The sequence below is a fragment of the Cetorhinus maximus genome, chromosome 23 (assembly GCF_964194155.1).
Source record: "Cetorhinus maximus chromosome 23, sCetMax3.hap1.1, whole genome shotgun sequence".
Classification (NCBI taxonomy): Eukaryota; Metazoa; Chordata; class Chondrichthyes; order Lamniformes; family Cetorhinidae; genus Cetorhinus; species Cetorhinus maximus.
Window position 1 is genome coordinate 18,189,795 of NC_135901.1, and position 20,031 is coordinate 18,209,825.

The 20,031-nt window shown below is 45.3% G+C and overlaps 2 protein-coding genes across 2 annotated transcripts; both read left to right on the forward strand.

The window, feature by feature from the left end:
* Positions 1 to 1,936: 1,936 nt before the first annotated feature.
* LOC144697029 (uncharacterized) lies at positions 1,937 to 3,906 on the forward strand. Its single transcript, XM_078568808.1, has 2 exons — positions 1,937 to 2,068; positions 2,619 to 3,906. The coding sequence occupies exon 2, from the start codon at positions 2,733 to 2,735 to the stop codon at positions 3,768 to 3,770; it is 1,038 nt and encodes a 345-aa protein (XP_078424934.1). The 5' UTR covers positions 1,937 to 2,068; positions 2,619 to 2,732; the 3' UTR covers positions 3,771 to 3,906.
* A 2,122-nt stretch (positions 3,907 to 6,028) lies between these two features.
* Positions 6,029 to 14,609, forward strand: LOC144698403 (uncharacterized). The gene is made up of 3 exons (XM_078570348.1): positions 6,029 to 6,104; positions 6,670 to 7,630; positions 13,682 to 14,609. The coding sequence occupies exons 2-3, from the start codon at positions 7,035 to 7,037 to the stop codon at positions 14,607 to 14,609; spliced, it is 1,524 nt and encodes a 507-aa protein (XP_078426474.1). The 5' UTR covers positions 6,029 to 6,104; positions 6,670 to 7,034.
* Positions 14,610 to 20,031: the final 5,422 nt, after the last annotated feature.

The window sequence follows — 20,031 nt, forward strand, 5'->3', positions numbered from 1 at the left end:
GACAGAGAGATTGTGGGTGCGAAAGAGACAGATGCAGATATACAGAGAGAAAAAGAAAGATTGTGATAGAGACTGGGGTAGACACTGAAAGGTACAGATACACTTCAACATTCCATAGGATTGTTAGATTGACAGACAGAAAGGAAAAACACTTAGATTTACACAGAACCAGTAGAAAGTCAGGGAAAAGAGAGGAGGAAAGAACCAATTGTTTTGTGATAGGATTGTTAAATGAAGCGATTAAGTGACAAAATCGATGATTCTGCAAGGAAAAATGGTTGATAATGAGACAAATAAATAAACTAATGGGACAAGAGGGAAACAAAATACAGGTCTAGTTATCAATTGTAACTGAAGAACCATTATCAACACCTACTGTCTGAAAAATAGGAGTGGCGGTTCTGATCTGAAATTGTTGAAGTTGAAAAGTGCCTGATTGACAGATGAGATTCTGTTCTCTCAGCTTCAATTCAGCTTCATTGGAATGGTGCAGGGGATCAAGGACAGAGAGGTCAGACCAGGAGTGGGACGGAGAATTAAAATGACAAATGACTGGATGCTCAAAATGACGCTGGCAGACTGAATGGTGATGTTCCACAAAGCAGACAGCAAAACCTGGATTTAGTCTCCTCTGTGTAGAGGTCACATCTTGAGCAGCAATTTCACCATACTAAATTACAGGAAGTGTATCCCGTGTCATCTGGAAAGTGTATTTGGGGCCCTGGAACTTGGTAAGGGAGGAAGGAGGAAGGGTGCTGCACCTACTGTGATTGTATGGAAATTTACTGGCAGGTTATTCCTACCAAGAAAGATTTAATGGGCTGAAAATGCTTTCCCTGGAAAAGAGAGTGAGGAATGACCTGATTGAGGCCTTTACAATTACAAAAGGGTTTGACAGGATAAACAAGTGGAAGATGGCTCCATCTGTCGATAGACAAGAATATATATAAGTTAGTCACCGATAAATCTAATGTGCATTTAAGGAGCAATTTCTTTAACCAAGGATAAAAACAGAAAATGCCAGATCAAAATATTCAGCACATCTGGCATCACCTGTGGATTGTGAAATAGAGTTTATGTTTTGGGTCTGTAAACTGGTGCTCTGCAGTTCCGATGAAAGGTCATATACCTGAAATGTAAACTGTGTTTCTCTCTCCACGGACCCTATCAGATTTACTGACTACTTCCAGCATTTTATGTTTTTATTTCAGGTGTCCAGCATCAGCTGTATTTTGCTTTTCTGTTGGAGACTGCTGAGAATGTAGAATTCATCACCTGAAGGGTTTGAAAACCCTGTCTGAGCTGGAAATTGATGGGTAAACCCCACCAGGAAAAGAATGCTCACCAGCTGAAAGTGGAAATGGATTCACTCGGTCATCACATTTACTGACACAGCAGCACAGTCACACCAGAGAGAGATCATTCAGATACTTCAAGTGTTAGAACTCCAATTCCCCATTTGTTAACATTCCAGCTTTAAAAGTTCAAAGGATTTCATTCACAATCGGTGCATTCTTACTGACAAGACAAAGTTTAAAATTCTGTGTATGGGAATTTTAAAAAATCACTTGTTCATCCCACCTGCTGAGACTCCAATGAGTTCATATCTAACTGTAGGGGTTTGTTCTGCTGTTAATTACGCCCAGGATAGCACTATGCTGCCGGTGTAATTTGCTTGGCGTATCAATTGGTTTAATAATGTTATATCTTAACCCGATGGCTGCGATCTTCATCGGACCATGAAACACAATTTTCTAGTCAAAAATATCGCTTTTCAATGGCGGTACTCTTACCCAGCATTCATATCGACAGAGAATATGCCCTATCCTCACAACAGGAGCAGTTTGCGCAAGCGCAGTGACTGGTTGTGAATGGAGCTTGCGCAGTGCGAGTTCGCATTGGCCCATGCGCAGTGTGGGTGCTGGAGCTGCAGGGAGGAGGGGAAGCGGCGAGTGTCGGAGAGGGTGGAGAGGCTTCAGAAACATCCGGCGGAGGAGGCCTCAAACCCAGAATAAGAAACTACCGGTCTCGCGGTTGCACCGACCTGGGTGGTAATTGTTGCCTCTCTGTAAGTGGGAATGGTGGCTGGTGGTGATATCCGTGGATCAGTGACCCAAAGAAGCAGCCTAATGCTCGGGACAGTGGATCAAATCCCACCTTGGCAGTTAGTGGAATTTTAAAATTAATTAATGGGATTTATTGTGATTAAAAGGGGGAAATCTGGAATGTAAGGTTAGTAATAGTGACCATGGCAGCGATTATCAATTGTTACAAAAACCCCAGTGGTTCTCTGATTGGAATTTGTCCTCCTTACCTGGTCTCCATGTGATTTCAGACCCACAGCAATGTGTTGCCCTCAGTTCAAGGGCAATTCGGGATAGGCAATCAGTGACAATCACATCCGAGGGAAAAAAACACTTCAGACCGTGGTAAATGGCAGCCATCTTTATAGGGGGAGATGTGCAGCATCCCTGTCCCTGGCAACAGGAGATGTTGTGAATTTCTATCCTGGACTGACAGGAATAGATTTTGGAAACTCCTTTTAGAAGGGGAGGATTTGCACACAGCGACCTGAAACCAAGAAAAATGTTTGTCTCTTTTGACTTTTTCTTTTACAGGACATTAGAAGAGCAGGAGACAGGATTGGAGCAGAGACAGAAAACTCAAACCAAGCGTCATATCAGGATCTGATGCTCAATTCACCGTAACCTGAATATCATTGGATTTTGAACATGGAAGCAAAAAGCACCATTCACAGTGGACAGAAACCGTACATGTGTTCTGTGTGTGGACGAGGATTCAGCCAATCATCTGGCCTGTCGAAACACAAATGTAGTCTCACCAGGGAGAAACTGTGGAAATGTGGGGACTGTGGGAAGGGATTTAGATACCGGTCTGAGCTGGAAACTCATCGGCGCAATCACACTGGAGAGAGGCCTTTCATCTGCTCTGAGTGTGGGAAGGGATTCACTACTTCAGCCATCCTGCTGACACACCAGCGAGTTCACACTGGGGAGAGACCATTCATCTGCTCCAAGTGTGGGAAGGGATTCACTTGTTCATCCCACTTGCTGAAACATCAGTGGGTTCACACTGGGGAGAGGCCGTTCACCTGCCATGAGTGTGGGAAGGGATTCACTACCTCATCCGTCCTGCTGATACACCAGCGAGTTCATACTGGAGAGAGACCGTTCATCTGCTCCGAGTGTGGAAAGGGATGTCCTACCTCATCCACCCTGCTGAAACACCAGCGAGTTCACACTGGGGAGAGACCGTTCGTCTGCACTGAGTGTGGAAAGGGATTCACTGATTCATCCGACTTGCTGAAACACCAGCGAATTCACAATGAGGAGAGGCCATTCACCTGCTCCGAGTGTGGGAAGGGATTCACTCAATCATCCACCCTGCTGAAACACCAGCGAGGTCACACCGGGGAGAGGCTGTTCACCTGCTCTGAGTGTGGGAAGGGATTCACTCAGTCATTCATTCTGCTAAAACACCAGCGAGTTCACACTGGGGAGAGGCCATTCACCTGCTCCAGTTGTGGGAAGGGATTTACTGATTCATCGACCTTGCTGAGACACCAGAGAGTTCACACTGGGGAGAGGCCATTCACTTGCTCCTTGTGTGGGAAGGGATTCACTCAGTCATCCAACCTGGTGAAACACCAGCGGGTTCACACTGGGGAGAGGCCGTTTATTTGCTCCAAGTGTGGGAAGGGATTTACTCAGTCATCTCACCTGCTGAAACATCAACAAGTTCACAAGTGACTGCAGTGATTGGATTTTGCAGTCAATCATGGCCAGAACTATATTCATTGGTGTCTGTTTCTGCTGATGTTAATAAACCCCAGCCCAGTTAAAGGTTAATCTTGTGGATAATATCTAAATAAATTAGCTTTGTGTTAAACATGCAGTATATTGACTCTTTTTAATATCTCTAACAGAGGTTAGTTCCTTTTGAAGGGCTCTTCCTCTCCCCTGTCTCCTCCATTCTTGCCCCCACAAGTGTGAGGAGCTCATGAAGCCTCTTTGTCACCAACATTGAGACAATCTGATGAGCTGCCTCTGCTACTTTCCTCTCTTCCACTGGCTCCCCGGACCAAACTGTCTCTAAAGCATCCCCTTGTCTGAGCCCTGAGCTCACATCTTTCTCCATCCAGCCTTCACACACACCAGTGAGTTCATACTGGAGAGAGAGGGTTTAAATGTTTAGACTGTGACAAGAGCTTTAAAAACCCACATTCACTGATGCAGCACCAGTGCATTCACTCTGGTTCCACTCCATTCAACTGCTCTCAGTGTGGGAAGAGGTTGAGGTGATTGTCTATCCTGCAGTAACAGCAGTGAGTTCACAGCAGGGAGAGGTCATTCACCTGTTCCATGTGTAGGAAGGGATTCACTAATTCATTCAACCTGTTGACACCAGTGAGTTCACAATGATGGAAGATTTTTAAAATCTCTTGATTGTAGGAAGTGTTTTAAAAGTTCTGTGGAGCTGACGTGCCATCAACACGTTCACACTGATGAGACCATTCAAGAGCTCCCACTGTGGGACTAGGCTCAGGTGATCATGTGAGCTCAGTATCCACCAGCGCACTCTCACTGGGGAGAGACCATTCGCCTGTTCTGTGTGTGGGAAGAGATTCACTCAGTCATCCCATCTCACTACACATCAATATGCCCACATAGAAAAGAAACCCAATGTTTTAATGGATCTGCTGATACACAAACACATACATATTGGGGTGAGGATGGTCACCTGCTCCTCAAGTGTGAAGAGATTCACTAATTCATCTCACCTACTGACACACCGAGTTCACAAGTGCCTGCAGGTATTGGATTCTGCTGCTATTGCTGCTGTTAATCACATCCAGGACTGAATCATGTTCATTGTGATTTTGGGGGTTTGTCTCTGCTGATTTAAATAATCCCTGTAACCTTGTTTTCATTCTGAAATGGGATGTGGGCGTTGCTGGCTTGGCCAGCCTTTATTGCCCTTGAGAAGGTAGTGGTGAGCCACCATTTTGAACCGCTGCAGTCCATGTGGTGTTGGTACACCCACAGTGCTGTTAGGAAGGGCTTGAGTTTAATATTTTTGATACATATAAAATAAACACATTGTTGTAGATTTAGGCACTTCTGACCGGACTTTAACATCAGCTGGCTGCAGCTCAGAAAGGACAATCTGGGAGAGGACCGTATAGTAGGGACAGAACTTCAGCCTGGACACTGTCCTTCAGGATCACACTGAGAGGGACAAACGGCACTTTGGGCTTTTTCATCTCTCTTCACTGACAGCAAACTCCCCGTGGCTCAGGGCTCCTTGACACGGATCAGAAGGCTCCATTGCAAATGTGTTTAGAGTCGGGAAGAACAACGGTGAATGCTGGAAACGTGTTGTCAAATCAGAGATTACTATAAAACTGTGATCTGTTCCTGACTGAAAGTGAAACGGCATGTTTAAGTTTGCAGTCTGAAAATGACTGTGGTAATTATTCTTTGAAGATTTAACACATTTGTGTGACAGTCCTGAATCTACGAATTTAAGGCTGGTGTTAATACGTTTAAAACCAACCCATTTAAAATAGATCTGCAAAAGTCTGCATTACAAGAACAGATGGTGGAGTTCAGAACAGAAGCCTGTTAACTGCTGGGATATTTGACCTCCAGGTAAAGAAGGATCTGCAGTGTGTTTCCAGGAATTCCCTGTTTTATTGATGTGTGTGTATTCGACACCAGGAGAACTATAAATACACAACCCGGTACATCCACGGGGTCCAATCCCCACAGCTCCTCCCGCTGTGGAACACAACCTCCAGCCCCGCCCCTCATTCACTCCCATTGGCTGGAGGATCAGCCGCTCCCGCAATGGAACACCACCTCCGCTCCCGCCGTGGAACACCACCTCCAGCCCCGCCCCTCATTCACTCCCATTGGCTAGAGGACCAGCTCCTCCCGCCCTGTCCTCTAGACCCGCCCCCTCTTCCTATTGGTCTGTAGCTGCTGTCAATCACCCGGCCCGGAGCTGGAGCATGCGCAATTAGGTAGGAAGCCGGACTCAGGCGGTCGGGCGGAAATTGGCAGCGGAAGAGAAGCTGCCGGGTGAGCGGGAGGATGGAGCTGGCGGCAGGGGTGAGATAGGCGGGTTCATAAACACTCGGTGTGGGCCCCAAACCCGACCATGAAGAACCCGGTGCCGGTTTTTAACAGCTGCGGGGCTTCTTCCTCCCAGCGAGTGGAGGATGGTTCACATCAGAGGATGGGGGAGGGGGGACAGTAAATAAGAGGTTACACTTTGGGCTCAAATCAATGAGGAATCTGATCTGTGGGAAGGAAGGAAACCCTGGGAGGTGGGCGGGGAGGATTCAGAAACACCTGCTGGGGGCCCCAAACTCCCAATAAGACTCATTGATTTTATTGTCAGTCTGCAGACAGGAGCTGGAGAACTGAACCCAGGCAGAGGAGAGGGAGGGAGAAAACTGGGAGTGGAGGAAAGAAATGGTGGAGATGGGTTTGGATTTCAGCCCAGGGAGAAGGGAGAGTGTGTGGGACGGGCATTTACAGCTTTGGGGGAACAAGAGAAAAAAAGATGTTCCATAGAAACTAGAATTGTCTGTTCTGAATTTCTATCCTGGACTGACAGTGATGACTTTTGTAACATTTACAGGATATTAGAGAAGGAGGATTTACAGATGTGAGACTCAAACAGACATCACATCAAGATCTGATTGATTGAATTACTCAATACATCAGGACCTGAATATCATCGTCCTTTGAATATGGAAGGAGAAATGTTTTTCTGTTCTGTATGTGGGAAAAGATTTCAAACATCATTGTGACTGGAAAAGCACTGAGACACACACACCCGAGTGAGAGTGTTCCAGTGCACTGACTGTGGAAAGAGCTTTAACCACTTACACAGCCTGTAAAAACTACACACTACTCACATTGGGCAGAAACCATACACGTGTTGTGTGTGGACAAGGCTTCAACTGATTGTCCAATTTGGAGTGACACAAGGACACTGACACCATGGAGAAACCGTGGAAATGTGGGGACTGTGGTAAAGGATTCAATTATCCATCCTTGCTGAAAAACCATCAACGCGTTCACACTCGGGAAAAACCATTTACCTGCTCTGTGTGTGGGAAGGCATTTACTCAGTTATCCTGCCTCCAGTCACACCAACAAACTCACACTGAGGAGAGGCCGTTCAGCTGCTCTTCCTGTGCAAAGAGGTTCAGGTCTTCATCCAACCTCATTGCACACCAGCGAGTTCACACTGGGGAGAGGCCATTTACCTGCTCTGTGTGTGGGAAGGGATTCAGTCGGTCCTCCCATCTGCTGGAGCACCAACAAACTCACACAGAGGAGAGGCCGTTCAGCTGCACCAATTGTGGAAAGAGGTTCAGGTCTTCACCCAATCTCATTGCACACCAGCGAGTTCACTCTGGGGAGAAACCGTTCACTTGCTCCGTGTGTGGGAAGGAATACACTCACCCATCCAACCTGCTGATACACCAGCGAACTCACACAGGCGAGAGGCCATTCACCTGCTCCGTGTGTGGGAAGGGATTCACTAAATCCTTCAACCTGGTTATACATCAACGCACTCACACTGGAGAGAGGCCATTCACCTGCTCTGTGTGTGGGAAAGGATTCACTCAGCCATCTAACCTGCTGACACATCAGCGAATTCATAAGTGACTGCAGGAGTTGGATTCTGCTGTTATTGCCCTTGGATCATGTCCAGGACTGATATTCTGACAATATTATGTTTGTTGATGTTAACAACTCGCATAACTGGCAGGAGTTTAATATTCTGGAGATGTCACTGGTTTTTGGGGCTACAGTGTCCTTTTTTAAAAGCACCATCTGTGATCCTTCCCCTTAATTCAAGAACTCTCACCAGCAACTAATTTACAATAAAATTATGAACTTTTATTTCAATCCTAAATTGATCTTTAATGCAAAATCTACAGTTCAGTGTCTGAAAGGCTTCACTGATTAACAGCTCCGATTAGAAAGTGCTGATTAATCCTTGCTGACAATTCTTACTGACTTACACATTCTTCACAGTGAAACCTCCAATTTGAAGTTAAATTATCAAGAAACATGAAACAAAACACTAAAATATTTCACAGGCACATCAATAAAAGCTTCATCAATCAACATTGATATTGATGAAGTTTGGAAGTCGCTGAGTTCAATCATTTCTGACACAGCAGCAACATTTGGTAAAGGTGGAACCCACAACAAAGACTGTTTTGAGACCTACTCAGCAGAGATGACATCTGTCATTGAAGCAAAAAGCAAAACCCACCTGATGCACAACATAAACCCAACAGCTAGAACACTGCATTACTTGCATGTAGCCAAGACACTTGTGTAAAAGACCGGGAGAAACTGTGTAAGTAAACACTGGATCAGTCTGCGTCCAGGAATCTAAACTGCCTGTGACAATGGAAATCTGCAACGTATGGTGGGATCAAGAGGGCGCTTGGTCCGACTATCACCAAAGTTGCCCTCCTGAAATCAGAATATGGTGAAGTATTCACCAACAGAAGTAAACAGATGTCCCCCTGAGAAAATATTTCAAACATCTCTGTGACTGGACATCATTGTGAGCTGTACTCCTCTGAAACGGACATCCCCCAGTCTCCGTTTGACACTCGCCCGCAGCTTCCTGTCATGGTTGAGTTGGATGAGCTGGAAAAGGCCATTGATTGTCCAGCAAGCAGAAAGGCACCCGGCAAGGATGAAATTCCAGTTGAACTGTTCAAGCACGGAAAGTCCCATCTACTGTCACACATTCATGACCTCCTCCTTCTCTGGTAAAAATTCTCATGGATTATTTCTTTTGTGCATTGAATCTTTTTTCTTTGGTAAGCTCGTGCTAAACTGCTGATAAAATGTCAACACCATTTTTTTTTTGATTTATCTATTAATTCATCTGGTAAATTATGTTGTTCTCTTTCTTGCGTCTATGTGATTCTCTCATTGCTTTTCTCACAGTTTATACCTGAATATCTCATCTCTCTGACAGATTCAATAACGTCTTTTTATTCGGTTAATCACCTGACTATCCGGCTCGGTGAGCAGAATGCATGTCGTCTGTCCTTTCAGATCATTAATCAGCACACAGCTTCTCATCTTATCCTTCTGGAGCCTGCTTCTATTGCTGGTCCTTAGTTTTTAATGTGTTTAAGTGTGGTTACTGCTGAGAAATGTTTAATAAAGTTATTGGAATTATTCAGGTCTTCCCCACCTGGCCTCCCTCTGTCTACATTCCCCACCTCGAGGCTCAAGAAGGTTCTTCCTTTTCAAAGCTTTTCTCTTGGTCAGTGCAAACATTTCCATTATATTCTTTCTCCTTGTAACCTGTCTTAGAATTCTCTTCATCAAGCAGACCATCAAGATAAGGGGATTTAAAAAAAATTCATTTACTGGATCTGGGCACCACTGACTAGGCCAGCATTTATTGCCCATCCCTAATTACCCTTGAGAAGGTGGTGGTGAGCTGCCTTCTTGAACTGCTGCAGTCCATGTGGTGTAGGTACACCCACAGTGCTGTTAGGGAGAGAGTTCCGGGATTTTGACCCAGCGACAGTGAAGAAACGGCAATATATTTCCAAGTCAGCATTAACATTATCTGTAACACCAGGAGGAAAGTAGAGGCTGTCATTATGCAGAGATGTCGTTCTGTATTTCGCACTATCTCCCATCCAGGGTAGCAATAGCCTTCTTAATGTTAATGTTTTGTTGTTGCCTCTGCCCCAGATGTTGTTCAATATAGATTTAAGGTTCAATGGAGTTGGATGGTCAAAACTGCTCTCAGCCCCTGGAGGGTAATGTTTACATGAATTTCTCTTAACATTGTGGCCCTTACAACAGACACCGATACTTTATCTCCAGTAATACTCAGGTTAGCTGGTGTTGTTCACCTGATAAAACAGGAATTCTCTCTGTGTGAATATGTGTGTGTGTGTGAGTGGTTGGGTGGGGTGGGTGGGTGAGGGTATAGCTGTGTGCATGTGAGGGCTGTCCGTGTCTCTATTCGTATGAGAGACAGAGAGAGAGCCTGTGAAAATCTGAGAGTTTGTGTGCAGTTTCTCATTGGCTGTAACACAAACCTTCCCAATTAAACAGGAGTTGTCTCTGTGTGTGTATATCTGTGTGTGATATGGGGGGTGCCTATTCGGGGGTGGGGGGGGGGGGTGTTGGTGGGGGGGTTGATAGCTGTGTGTGTGTGAGGGTTCTCTGTCTCTGTGTATGAGTCAGAGAGTCTTTGCTGCTTCTTATTCGCTGCATCAGAAACCTTCCTCTTTGAGCGGACACTGTTGGTTCTCTGAGAATCCCACTGAGTGATTTGAATGGTACCATTCAGAGATTCTTCATCCAGGGTGAAACCACAGGCTGACCATGTGTTGTGTAAAACCTGACATCTACATAACCAGGCCCCACTTCTCCTGGAACAACATGAAGTGTCTGCTGCTTTCCAGGTCCCTTCCTTTCCCCTCACTATTATCCTCAGATAGTTCACAATTCTTTGAGTACATCATTCTCCAATATGCCTATGGTCTTCACTTAAAATACTTCCATTGGTCTTAGCAACCGATAGCAATGGGATCACAGGAATCAGTTTTGAAATACTATCACCCAGATTTTAAAGTTTCCTGGTGTAATACCTCCTCCCTAACCTGTCCTAACCCTTCTGCCCGTTAATTTGTTGAAACCAGAGACTCTCCTTGTTTGAATGGTGACATTCCCTGTCTGCCCAGATATTCCTTTAAGTTAGCCCTTGAACTGTTTGTGCATTGTTTCATCACGTTCCCACATTTCACTAACAAATGTTAAAACATAGAAAATTGAAGCAGGAGCAGGAATGGTAGGACCCTGGGAATTACCGAGTAGCAGAGGGACCTTAGTGTGCATGTCCACCAGTCCCTTAAGGTAGCGAGACAGGTAGATAATTTGGTTAAGAAGGCATATGGGATACTTGCCTTTATTAGCCGAAGCATAAAATATGAGAGCAGGGAGGTTATGCTGGAACTGTATAAAATGCTGGTTAGGCCACAGCTAGAGTATTGCGTGCAGTTCTGGAATCCACATTACAGGAAGGGTGTGATTGCACGAGAGAGAGTGCAGAGGAGATTTACCAGGATGTTGCCTGGGCTGGAGAGTTTTATTATGAGGAGAGACTAGTTAGACTGGGGTTATTTTCCATGGAGCAGAGGAGATTGAGGGGGGACATGATTGAGGTGTATAAAATTATGAGGGGCATAGATAAGGTAGACAAGAAGGAACTTTTCCCCTTGGTGGAGGGATCAATAATCAGGGGGTGTAGATTTAAGGTAAGGGGCAGGAGGTTTAGCGGGGCTGTGAGGAAGAATTTTTTCACCCAGAGGGTGGTGGGAATCTGGAACTCACTGCCTGAAAGGGTGATAGAGATAGAAACCCTCATAACATTTAAGAAGTATTTGGATTTGCAGTGGTGATGCCATGGCATACAAGGCTATGGGCTTAGTTATGGAAAATGTGATTAGAACAGTTAGGTACTTGTTTGACCAGGGCAGACTCGATGGGCCAAAGGGCCTTTTTCTGTGCTGTTGGCCTCTATGACGCTATGAGTTGGTAATTTGGCCCCTTGAGCCTGCTCTGCCACTCAATATGATCTTGGCTGATTCTCTATCTCAACGCCATACTCCTGCTCTCTCCCCCACCCTTTAGAATCTAGAAATCCATCTATTTCCTTCTTAAATATACCCCGTGACCTGGCCTCCATAGCCTTCTGTGATAGCGAATTCCATAGGTTCACCACCTTCTGTGTGAAGTTTCTCCTCATCTCAGTCCTAAATGGCTGACCCCGTATCCTGAGATTGTTTGAAATGTTTGCTCCACACCCACAGGGTTTCATCTGTTTAAAGCTACAAACAGAAAGGTCCAGTTTTCTCCTGGAGTTTGAAACAAATCAGCTTTCAAAGTGATGCAGATTTTCAGTCAATGAGGGAGATCTGCGCTTAAATAAAAACAAAAAACTACTGCGGATGCTAGAAATCCAAAACAAAAACAGAATTACCTGGAAAAACTCAGCAGGTCTGGCAGCATCGGCGGAGAAGAAAAGAGTTGACGAGGACTCGAAACGTCAACTTTTTGACTGATTTCTTCTCCGCCGATGCTGCCAGACTTGCTGAGTTTTTCCAGGTAATTCTGTTTTTGTTTTGTTTTGGATTTCCAGCATCCGCAGTAGCTTTTAGCTTTTTGTTTTTAACTCTTTTCTTCGCCGATGCTGCGAGATCTGCGCTTAACCCCGCCCCTCATTCACTCCGATTGGTTGGAGGACCAGCAGCTCCCGTTGGTCCTCCAGCCCCGCTCCCTCTTCCCATTGGTCCGGAGCTGCCGTCAATCACTCCGGGCATCGTGATCTGTAGCATGCGCAGTGCGGGTGATGTCCATGGACAGTTACTTGTTTGTCTCATCTTCAGGCGGTGAGGATGCACCGAATCGGAGCCAACGTTCGGGGCACTGGGTGGGCGGGAAGGCTTCATAAACATCCTGTGTAGGGCTAAAAGACCAAGCAGGAGGCTGCCGTCCCGGGATTGCATCGGGCGGCAGCTTTGGGGCTTTTGCCAGTGAAGACCCGGGTTAACGGCCGCCATCTTTGCAGGAGCAACGAGCAGCAATGCGCATGCGCGGCCATCGCTGTCCCTGTCAGTAGGAGGAGAGAATATTGTGAATTTCTATCCTGGACTGACAGGGATGGGATTTGGAAACTCCTTTTACTGTAAGAAGGGGAGAATTTACACACAGCAAACTCAAATCAAGAGACGTGTTTGTCTCTTCTGATATAAGTCCTTAAATGGGTTGGACAGGTAGTTGTGGACAGAATGTTTCCACTGAGCCATGAAAACACAATAGAGACTAATAAACCCGAGGGGAAAACGGGATATTTCTTTCCTCAGACAGTTGTTAGAATGTGGAACTCGCTACTACAGGAATTGGCTGAGACAAATACCTTAGATGCTTTCAAAAGAAAACTAGACGAGAACATGAGAGAAAAGGGATTAGAAAGATGAGCTGAAAGACTGAGATGAGGTCGGCAGAATGGGAGGAGTCTCATGTGGAGTGGAAACTCCAGGATAGACTGAATGGCCTGTTTGTGTAATGTATATTCCTTGTAATTCTTTGTAAACTTATCTTCCAGGAAATAGAAGAGGAAGATTTGTATTCAGGAAACTCAAACCAAACCTCACATCTGACAGAGCCAATCAGTTCATTAAGATCTGAAGATTTGTACATCTGAAGGGTTTTAATTGACTGTCTCAGCCGGAAACTAGTGAGAGGCCGTTCACTTGCTCCTCCTGTGTGAAGGGATTGATACACCTGGTAAACATGCTGACACGACAGCGAGCTCGCAACACTGAGAGTCCATTCACCTGCTCCGTGTGTGGGAAGAAATTCATGTGTTCATCCAAACTGCTGGCACACCAGCTCGATCACTTTGATGAGAAGCCTCTTCAATACTCTGATTCTGGGAAAATCTTTGAAACCTCCAAGGAACTGGTCCAACACCAGCGAGTTCCCACTGACGAGAGACCGTTCAGCTGCTCCCACTGTGGGGAGTCGTTCAGTGAGCCAGTGCATCTCACTGAGCACCAGCGAGTTCACACCAAGGACAGGCCGTTCAGCTGCTCCCAATGTGGGAAGAGATTCACTCAGTCCTCCCAATACACTGAGCACCAATTGGTTCACTCAGAAAAGAGACCTTTTAAATGCTCAGAATGTGAAAAGATCTTTAAAAGATGCAGGGAACCGCTGAGACACCAGCGCACTCACGCCAGTGAAAGGCCATTCACTTGCTCCGTGTGTGACAAGAGCTTCACCCATTCAGTCCACCTTCTGAAGCACGAGGGTGTTCACACTGGGGAGAAACCCTTCATCTGCTCCGTGTGTGGGAATGGATTCACTCGGTCATCCAACCTCCTGGCACATCAACGGGTTCACACCGGGGAGAGGCCGTTCACATGCTCCGAGTGTGGGAAGACATTTACTCGCTCATTCCACCTTCTGACACACCAGCGAATTCATACCGGGGAGAGACCGTTCACCTGCCCTGAGTGTAGGCAGGGTTTCACTCAGTCATCCCACCTGGTGAGACACCAGCGAGGTCACACTGGGGAGAGGCCGTTCCCCTGCTCTGAGTGGGACAAGGGAGTTTCTGAATCCTCCCAATACACTGAACACCAATGTGTTCACTCTGATAAGAGAACTGTTAAATGTTCTGAATGTGAGAAGATCTTTACAAGAAGCAATGACCTGCTAAGACACCAGCGCATTCACACCGGGGAGAGGCCCTTCCTCTGCTCCAAGTGTGGGAAGAGATTTGTTCATACATCTGATCTGGTGAAACACCAGCGAATTCACACAGGGGAGAGACCGTTCACCTGCTCTGAGTGTGGGAAGGGATTCACCCAGTCAGCCAACCTGTGGATACACCAACGAGTTCGCAGTAGGGAGAGACCATTTCTCTGCTCTGAGTGTGGGAAGAGATTCACTCAGTTAACCAACCTGCTGAGACACCAGCGAGTTCACACTGAGGAGATTTAAATGCCCAGACTGTGGGAAGTGCTATAAAACATCCGGAGAACTGATGTACCATCAAAGTGTTCACACTGAGAAGAGACCGTTCAGGTGCTCTCACTGCAGGACTGGGTTCAGGAAATCATCTCAACTCACTTTACACCAGCGAACTCACACTGGGGAGACGCCGTTCACTTGCTCCAACTGTGGGAAGGGATTTGCTCACTCAGGCAACCTGCTGAAACACCAGCGAATTCACACTGGGGAGAAGCCGTTCACCTGCACTGAGTGTGGGAAGGGAATTACTTGTTCACACCACCTGCTGAGACACCAGCGAGTTCACAGGTCACCGGCAAAGTTGGATTTTCTTGTTTTTGCTGCCTCTCCTAGCCTTGGGATCAATAAACACAAAACCCAATCTGTTAATCATTTTCAGCTCCTGGACTTAATGTGTGTCCCACAGCATCTCTCTTGCCTTTGATGTGTGAATAGCACATCATGTCTAAACCTGGTTTAAACTGAAATCCACTCAGTAAATGTATTTAATGAAACACCGTAGCTGATGAGACAATACTAAGGTGCTAGTGTGCAACTGCACTGCTGTGTTACCTGTGGCTCAGTGGGTAACACTCTCACCTCTCAACCAGAAGGTTGTGGGTTCAAGTCCCACTGCAGAACAACTGAGGTTGACTCTCCAGTGCAGTACTGAGGGAGTCCCTCACTGTCAGAGGTGCTGTCTTTCAACTGAGAATATTACACTAAGACCCTGCCTAGCTGCTTGGGTGGATGTAAAAGATCCACTGGCCTCTAATTTGAAGAAGAACGGGGGAGTTATTCCTTATGTCCTGGCCAATATTTATCCCTCAGCCAATGTCACAGACACAGATCTGGTCATTATCATATTGCAGTGTATGGGAGCTTGCTGTGCGCAAATTGATTGTGATGTGTTTCCTAAATTACAAGTGATTGTGCTTCAAAAGGACTTCCCTGATGTAAAGCACTTTGGGACACCCTGAGGTGGTGAAAGGTGCTATATGAATGCAAGTCTTTCTTTTCTCTGTGTTTTGCCTGTAATGGAAAATGACTGAACCTTTGTTCCAGTAGAACCTTTGCTGCTATGAAAGGTGGGTAAATATTAATGAGCCTCACATTCTTACTCATGTCTGCTGCAATTGTGTAGAAAGGGAATGTGTAAAGAGCTGGTCTTTGTATGGAGATGTGAACCAAGGAATGTGATAGTGACACAGCCTTGTGCTCACACTCAGAACAATGCACCGATGTTCTTGTGGTTATAGTTTGTGCAGAGTCAGATCACTGATGTAGTGAACAAGTTAAATATAAATATCTCCAGTGTAGCCGCAGCTTGTCAGATCAGAACTGGGGAGAAGGGGCAAATGAAGTTGAACACACATAAATGTGAGGTAGTAGATTTTAGTCAGAAGAATAAGGAGGTCACTTATTACTTGGAAGATGTGAGTCTGGGTGGGCTAGAGGAACAATTAGATCGAGTGTAAATGCGTCAATCAGAGCAAGGCCATAAAAAGAGCAAATTGAACATGAGATTTTATTTCACGAGGAATGGAATTGGAAAGTGGGGAAGTTCTGCTAAACCTGTCTGGAACCTTGGTCAGACCACACTGAGAGTAATGAGTACAGCTCTGGTCACCATTTTATAAAAAGAATGGAGACACACTGGAGAGGGAGCAAAGATGATTTACAAGGATGATACCAGAAATACATATGAAGAAAAGATTGATGGACTGGGTCTCCTGTCTCTTGAAAAAGGAAGGTTGAAAGGTGACCTAATAGAGGTCTTTAAAATTGTGAAAGATTTCGATAGAGGGGACACAGAGAGAATGTTTTCTCTCATGGGGAAGAGAACAACCAGAGATCTTCAATAGAAGATAGTGTAAAATTATTAACACTGAACTCTGTTAAAACCCCTTTTGTGGTATAGTGAGGAAGAAAATTGGAGAAATAGGGCTTAATATAAATGAATGCCAAGGGAGAAAGATTCTGGGAAATAATGACAATCTTTAAAACACTTACTGCAGCTAAAAGCTAAAGTTCTTGAAGATTGTTTGTGTGAGCCAAAGGCAGGAATGTAGGGGCCTCTGAGATAAATGGCAACAGGATGTAGCAGCCTGCAGTTACGAGAAAATAGAACCACGGTGAATACACAGGACATTACATGATTAAATAAGGCTAACATTGCTGTCATGAACTGTGAATATGATAAACTTAGGTGATTAATTAAGGCTAACATTGCTGACATGAACGAAACCTGGTTGGCTAAGAGAAGCAATTTCAGGGCATGTTCACCACAGGGATGAGCATTGATTGGGAAGAGGCAGAGGTTAATTGGATAAGAGGCAACATGAAAGAGATTCTCCTGAGCAAGGCCATGCAGAGGAGAAGAAGCAGAGACCAGCATCTAAGAGAGAGAAACCGAGGAGAAGAAACGGATTTGATACAAGTAGAATAACCCACGTTAAACTGTAAATCGCTGCCAGAGTTTGTCACTGTAGTTTACCTGAAACTTGGTAAACTTGTCCTGACTTTGTCTCAATAAAGTTGTTTCACAACTCAACATTGTGACCATGTCTATTCCTGATTGCAAAAACAGATTTAAAACCTCCCAAAACTACAGACTGTCAGTGTTTCTATTAAAGTAGAGTGTATCTCTATTTACATTACAGAAGACTCAGATTACTAAGACAATGTCACTGTTTATATTACACCAGGCCCTCTCTCAGTTGTTACTGCACTAGTCCCTGCCTGCATATTTCAAATTAGACTCTTCTCTCAGTTATTATTACATTTGAGCATGAATATATTTAAATTAACGAGATCATCTCTCTGTTTATATTACAATAGATCCTTCCTCAGTTATTAATTCATGAGACCATGTCTCTATTTATAACACACCAGGATCTGTCTCAGTTATTACTTCCTTGTACCATATCTTTCTTCATATTAGAATAGGCCATATTCAAGACATTACAGTCTCTCAACCCCAGACAACCCGCTTCTACCTCCTCCCGAAAATCCAAAAACAGGACTGTCCCGGCAGACAGATCATGTCAGCCTGTTTCTGCCCCATGGAATTCATTTCTTCCTATCTTGAATTTGTTCTCTTTCCCCTTGTCCAGTCTCTTCCCACTTACGTCCATGATTCCTCTGATACCCTACGTGATACCAACAATTTCCAGTTCCCTGGCTCTAACCGCCTCCTCTTCACCATGGACGTCCAATCCCTCCACACCTCCATCCCTCACCAGGATGGTCTGAGGGCTCTCCGCTTCTTCCTTGAACAGAGGCCCAAATAATCACCATCCACCACTACTCTCCTCCGTCTGGCTGAACTTGTTCTCTCACTGAACAATTTCTCCTTTAACTCGTCTCGCTTCCTCCAAATAAAAGGTGTGGCTATGGGTACCCGCATGGGCCCCAGTTATGCCTGTCTCTTTATGTGGTATGTGGAGCATTCCTTGTTCCAGCCCTACTCAAGTCCCCTCCCACAACTCTTTCTTTGGTACATCGATGACTGTCTCGGTGCCGCTTCATGCTCTTGTCTGGATGTGGAAAAATTTATCAATTTTTCTTCCAATTTCCACCCCTCCATCACCTTCACATGGTCCATCTCTGACACTTCCCTTCCCCTCCTTGACCTCTCTGTCTCAATTTCTGGTGATAGACTGTCCACCAATATTCATTACAAGCCCACCGACTCCCACAGCTACCTTGACTACAGGTCCTTACACCCTGCTTCCTGTAAGGACTCCATCCCATTCTCTCAGTTCCTTCGCCTCCGTCACATCTGTTCCGATGATGCCACTTTCCAAAATGACACTTCTGACATGTCTTCCTTCATCCTTAGCCAAGATTTCCCACCCACTGTGGTTGACAGGGCCCTCAACCATGTCCAACCCATCTCCTGTGCCTCTGCCCTCACACCTTCCTCTCCATTCCAGGACTATGATAGGCTTCCCCTTGTCCTTACTTTTCACCCACCAACCTTGGCACTCAAAGGATCATCCTCCGCCATTTCTGCCAACTACAGCATGATGCCACCACCAAACACATCTTCCCTTCACCCCCCGCTGTCAGCATTCCGTGGGAACCATTCCCTCTGGGACACCCTGGTCCACTCCTCGATTACCCCCAACACCTCACCCCCCTCCCATGGCACCTTCCCATGCAATCACAGAAGGTGCAACACCTGCCCCTTTACCTCCTCCCTCCTCACCATCCAAGGGCCCAAACAGTCTTTCAGATGAAGCAGCGCTTCACTTGCACCTCCTTCAATTTAGTCTACTGTATTCACTGCTCCCAATGCGGCCTCCTCTGCATTGGAGAGACCAAACGCAGACTGGGTGACTGCTTTACAGAACACCTTCAGTCTGTCTGCAAGCATGACCCAGACCTTCCTGTTGCTTGCCATTTCAACACCCCATTCTGCTCTCATGCCCACATGTCCATCCTTGGCCTGCTGCAATGTCCCAGTGAAGCCCAACACAAACTGGAGGAACAGCACCTCATCTTCCGATTAGGCACTTTACAGCCTTCCGGACTTAACATTAAGTTCAACAATTTCAGACCATGAACTCCCTCCTCCATTCTCACCACCCTCCCGCCCCCCAATTTGTATCCCCCTTTTTCAATATTCATTTTCAGTTTTTAATTTTAACTTTTAAATTTTTAGTTTTTAATTTTTATTCTTTATCCACTTATTTTTATTTTTTATTTGTTTTCGTTTTTATTCATTGTTTTATCCCTACCTTTTTATCCTATTTTCAATCTTTTTTCCCAACACCATCACCTCCCCCCACCCCACCCCCACAAGGGTCATCTGTCACTTGTTCATGTTGCTCTTTCCAGAGTGCTTACCTTTGTCCTGCTATTGTCATACTCTGCTTTCTGACCTTAATGCCACCAACAGCACCTCCTTTAGCCAGTACCACTATCATTAACACCCCTTTGTCCTTTTGTTCATGACATCTCTGGCAATCTCTCCTTTGCCTCCACTGGCCTTCTATCCAGCTTCACCTGCTCCACCACCCACTCCCCTTAAATAGTATAAATTTCATTACATTTTTACTTCTCTTTAGCTCTGAAGAAGAGTCATAAGGACTCGAAATGTTAACTCTGTGTTTTTCTGTCCACAGATGCCTTTAGGTCTGCTGAGTTTTTCCAGAATTTTATGTTTTTGTTTCAGATTTCCAGCATCTGCAGGATGCACTAGGCCCTGTCTTAGTAAGAATATTATGAATAATTCAAAAGTACTTAATTGTTTATAAAGTGCTTTGACACATTCGGTGATCATGAAATGAGCAACGTAAATGCAACTATTTCCTTATATTAATTTTAACTGCACAAGATCTTGTTTAATAGACCCAGTCTACTGATTACTGTACTACAACTTGACCATGTTTATAATACACTAGAC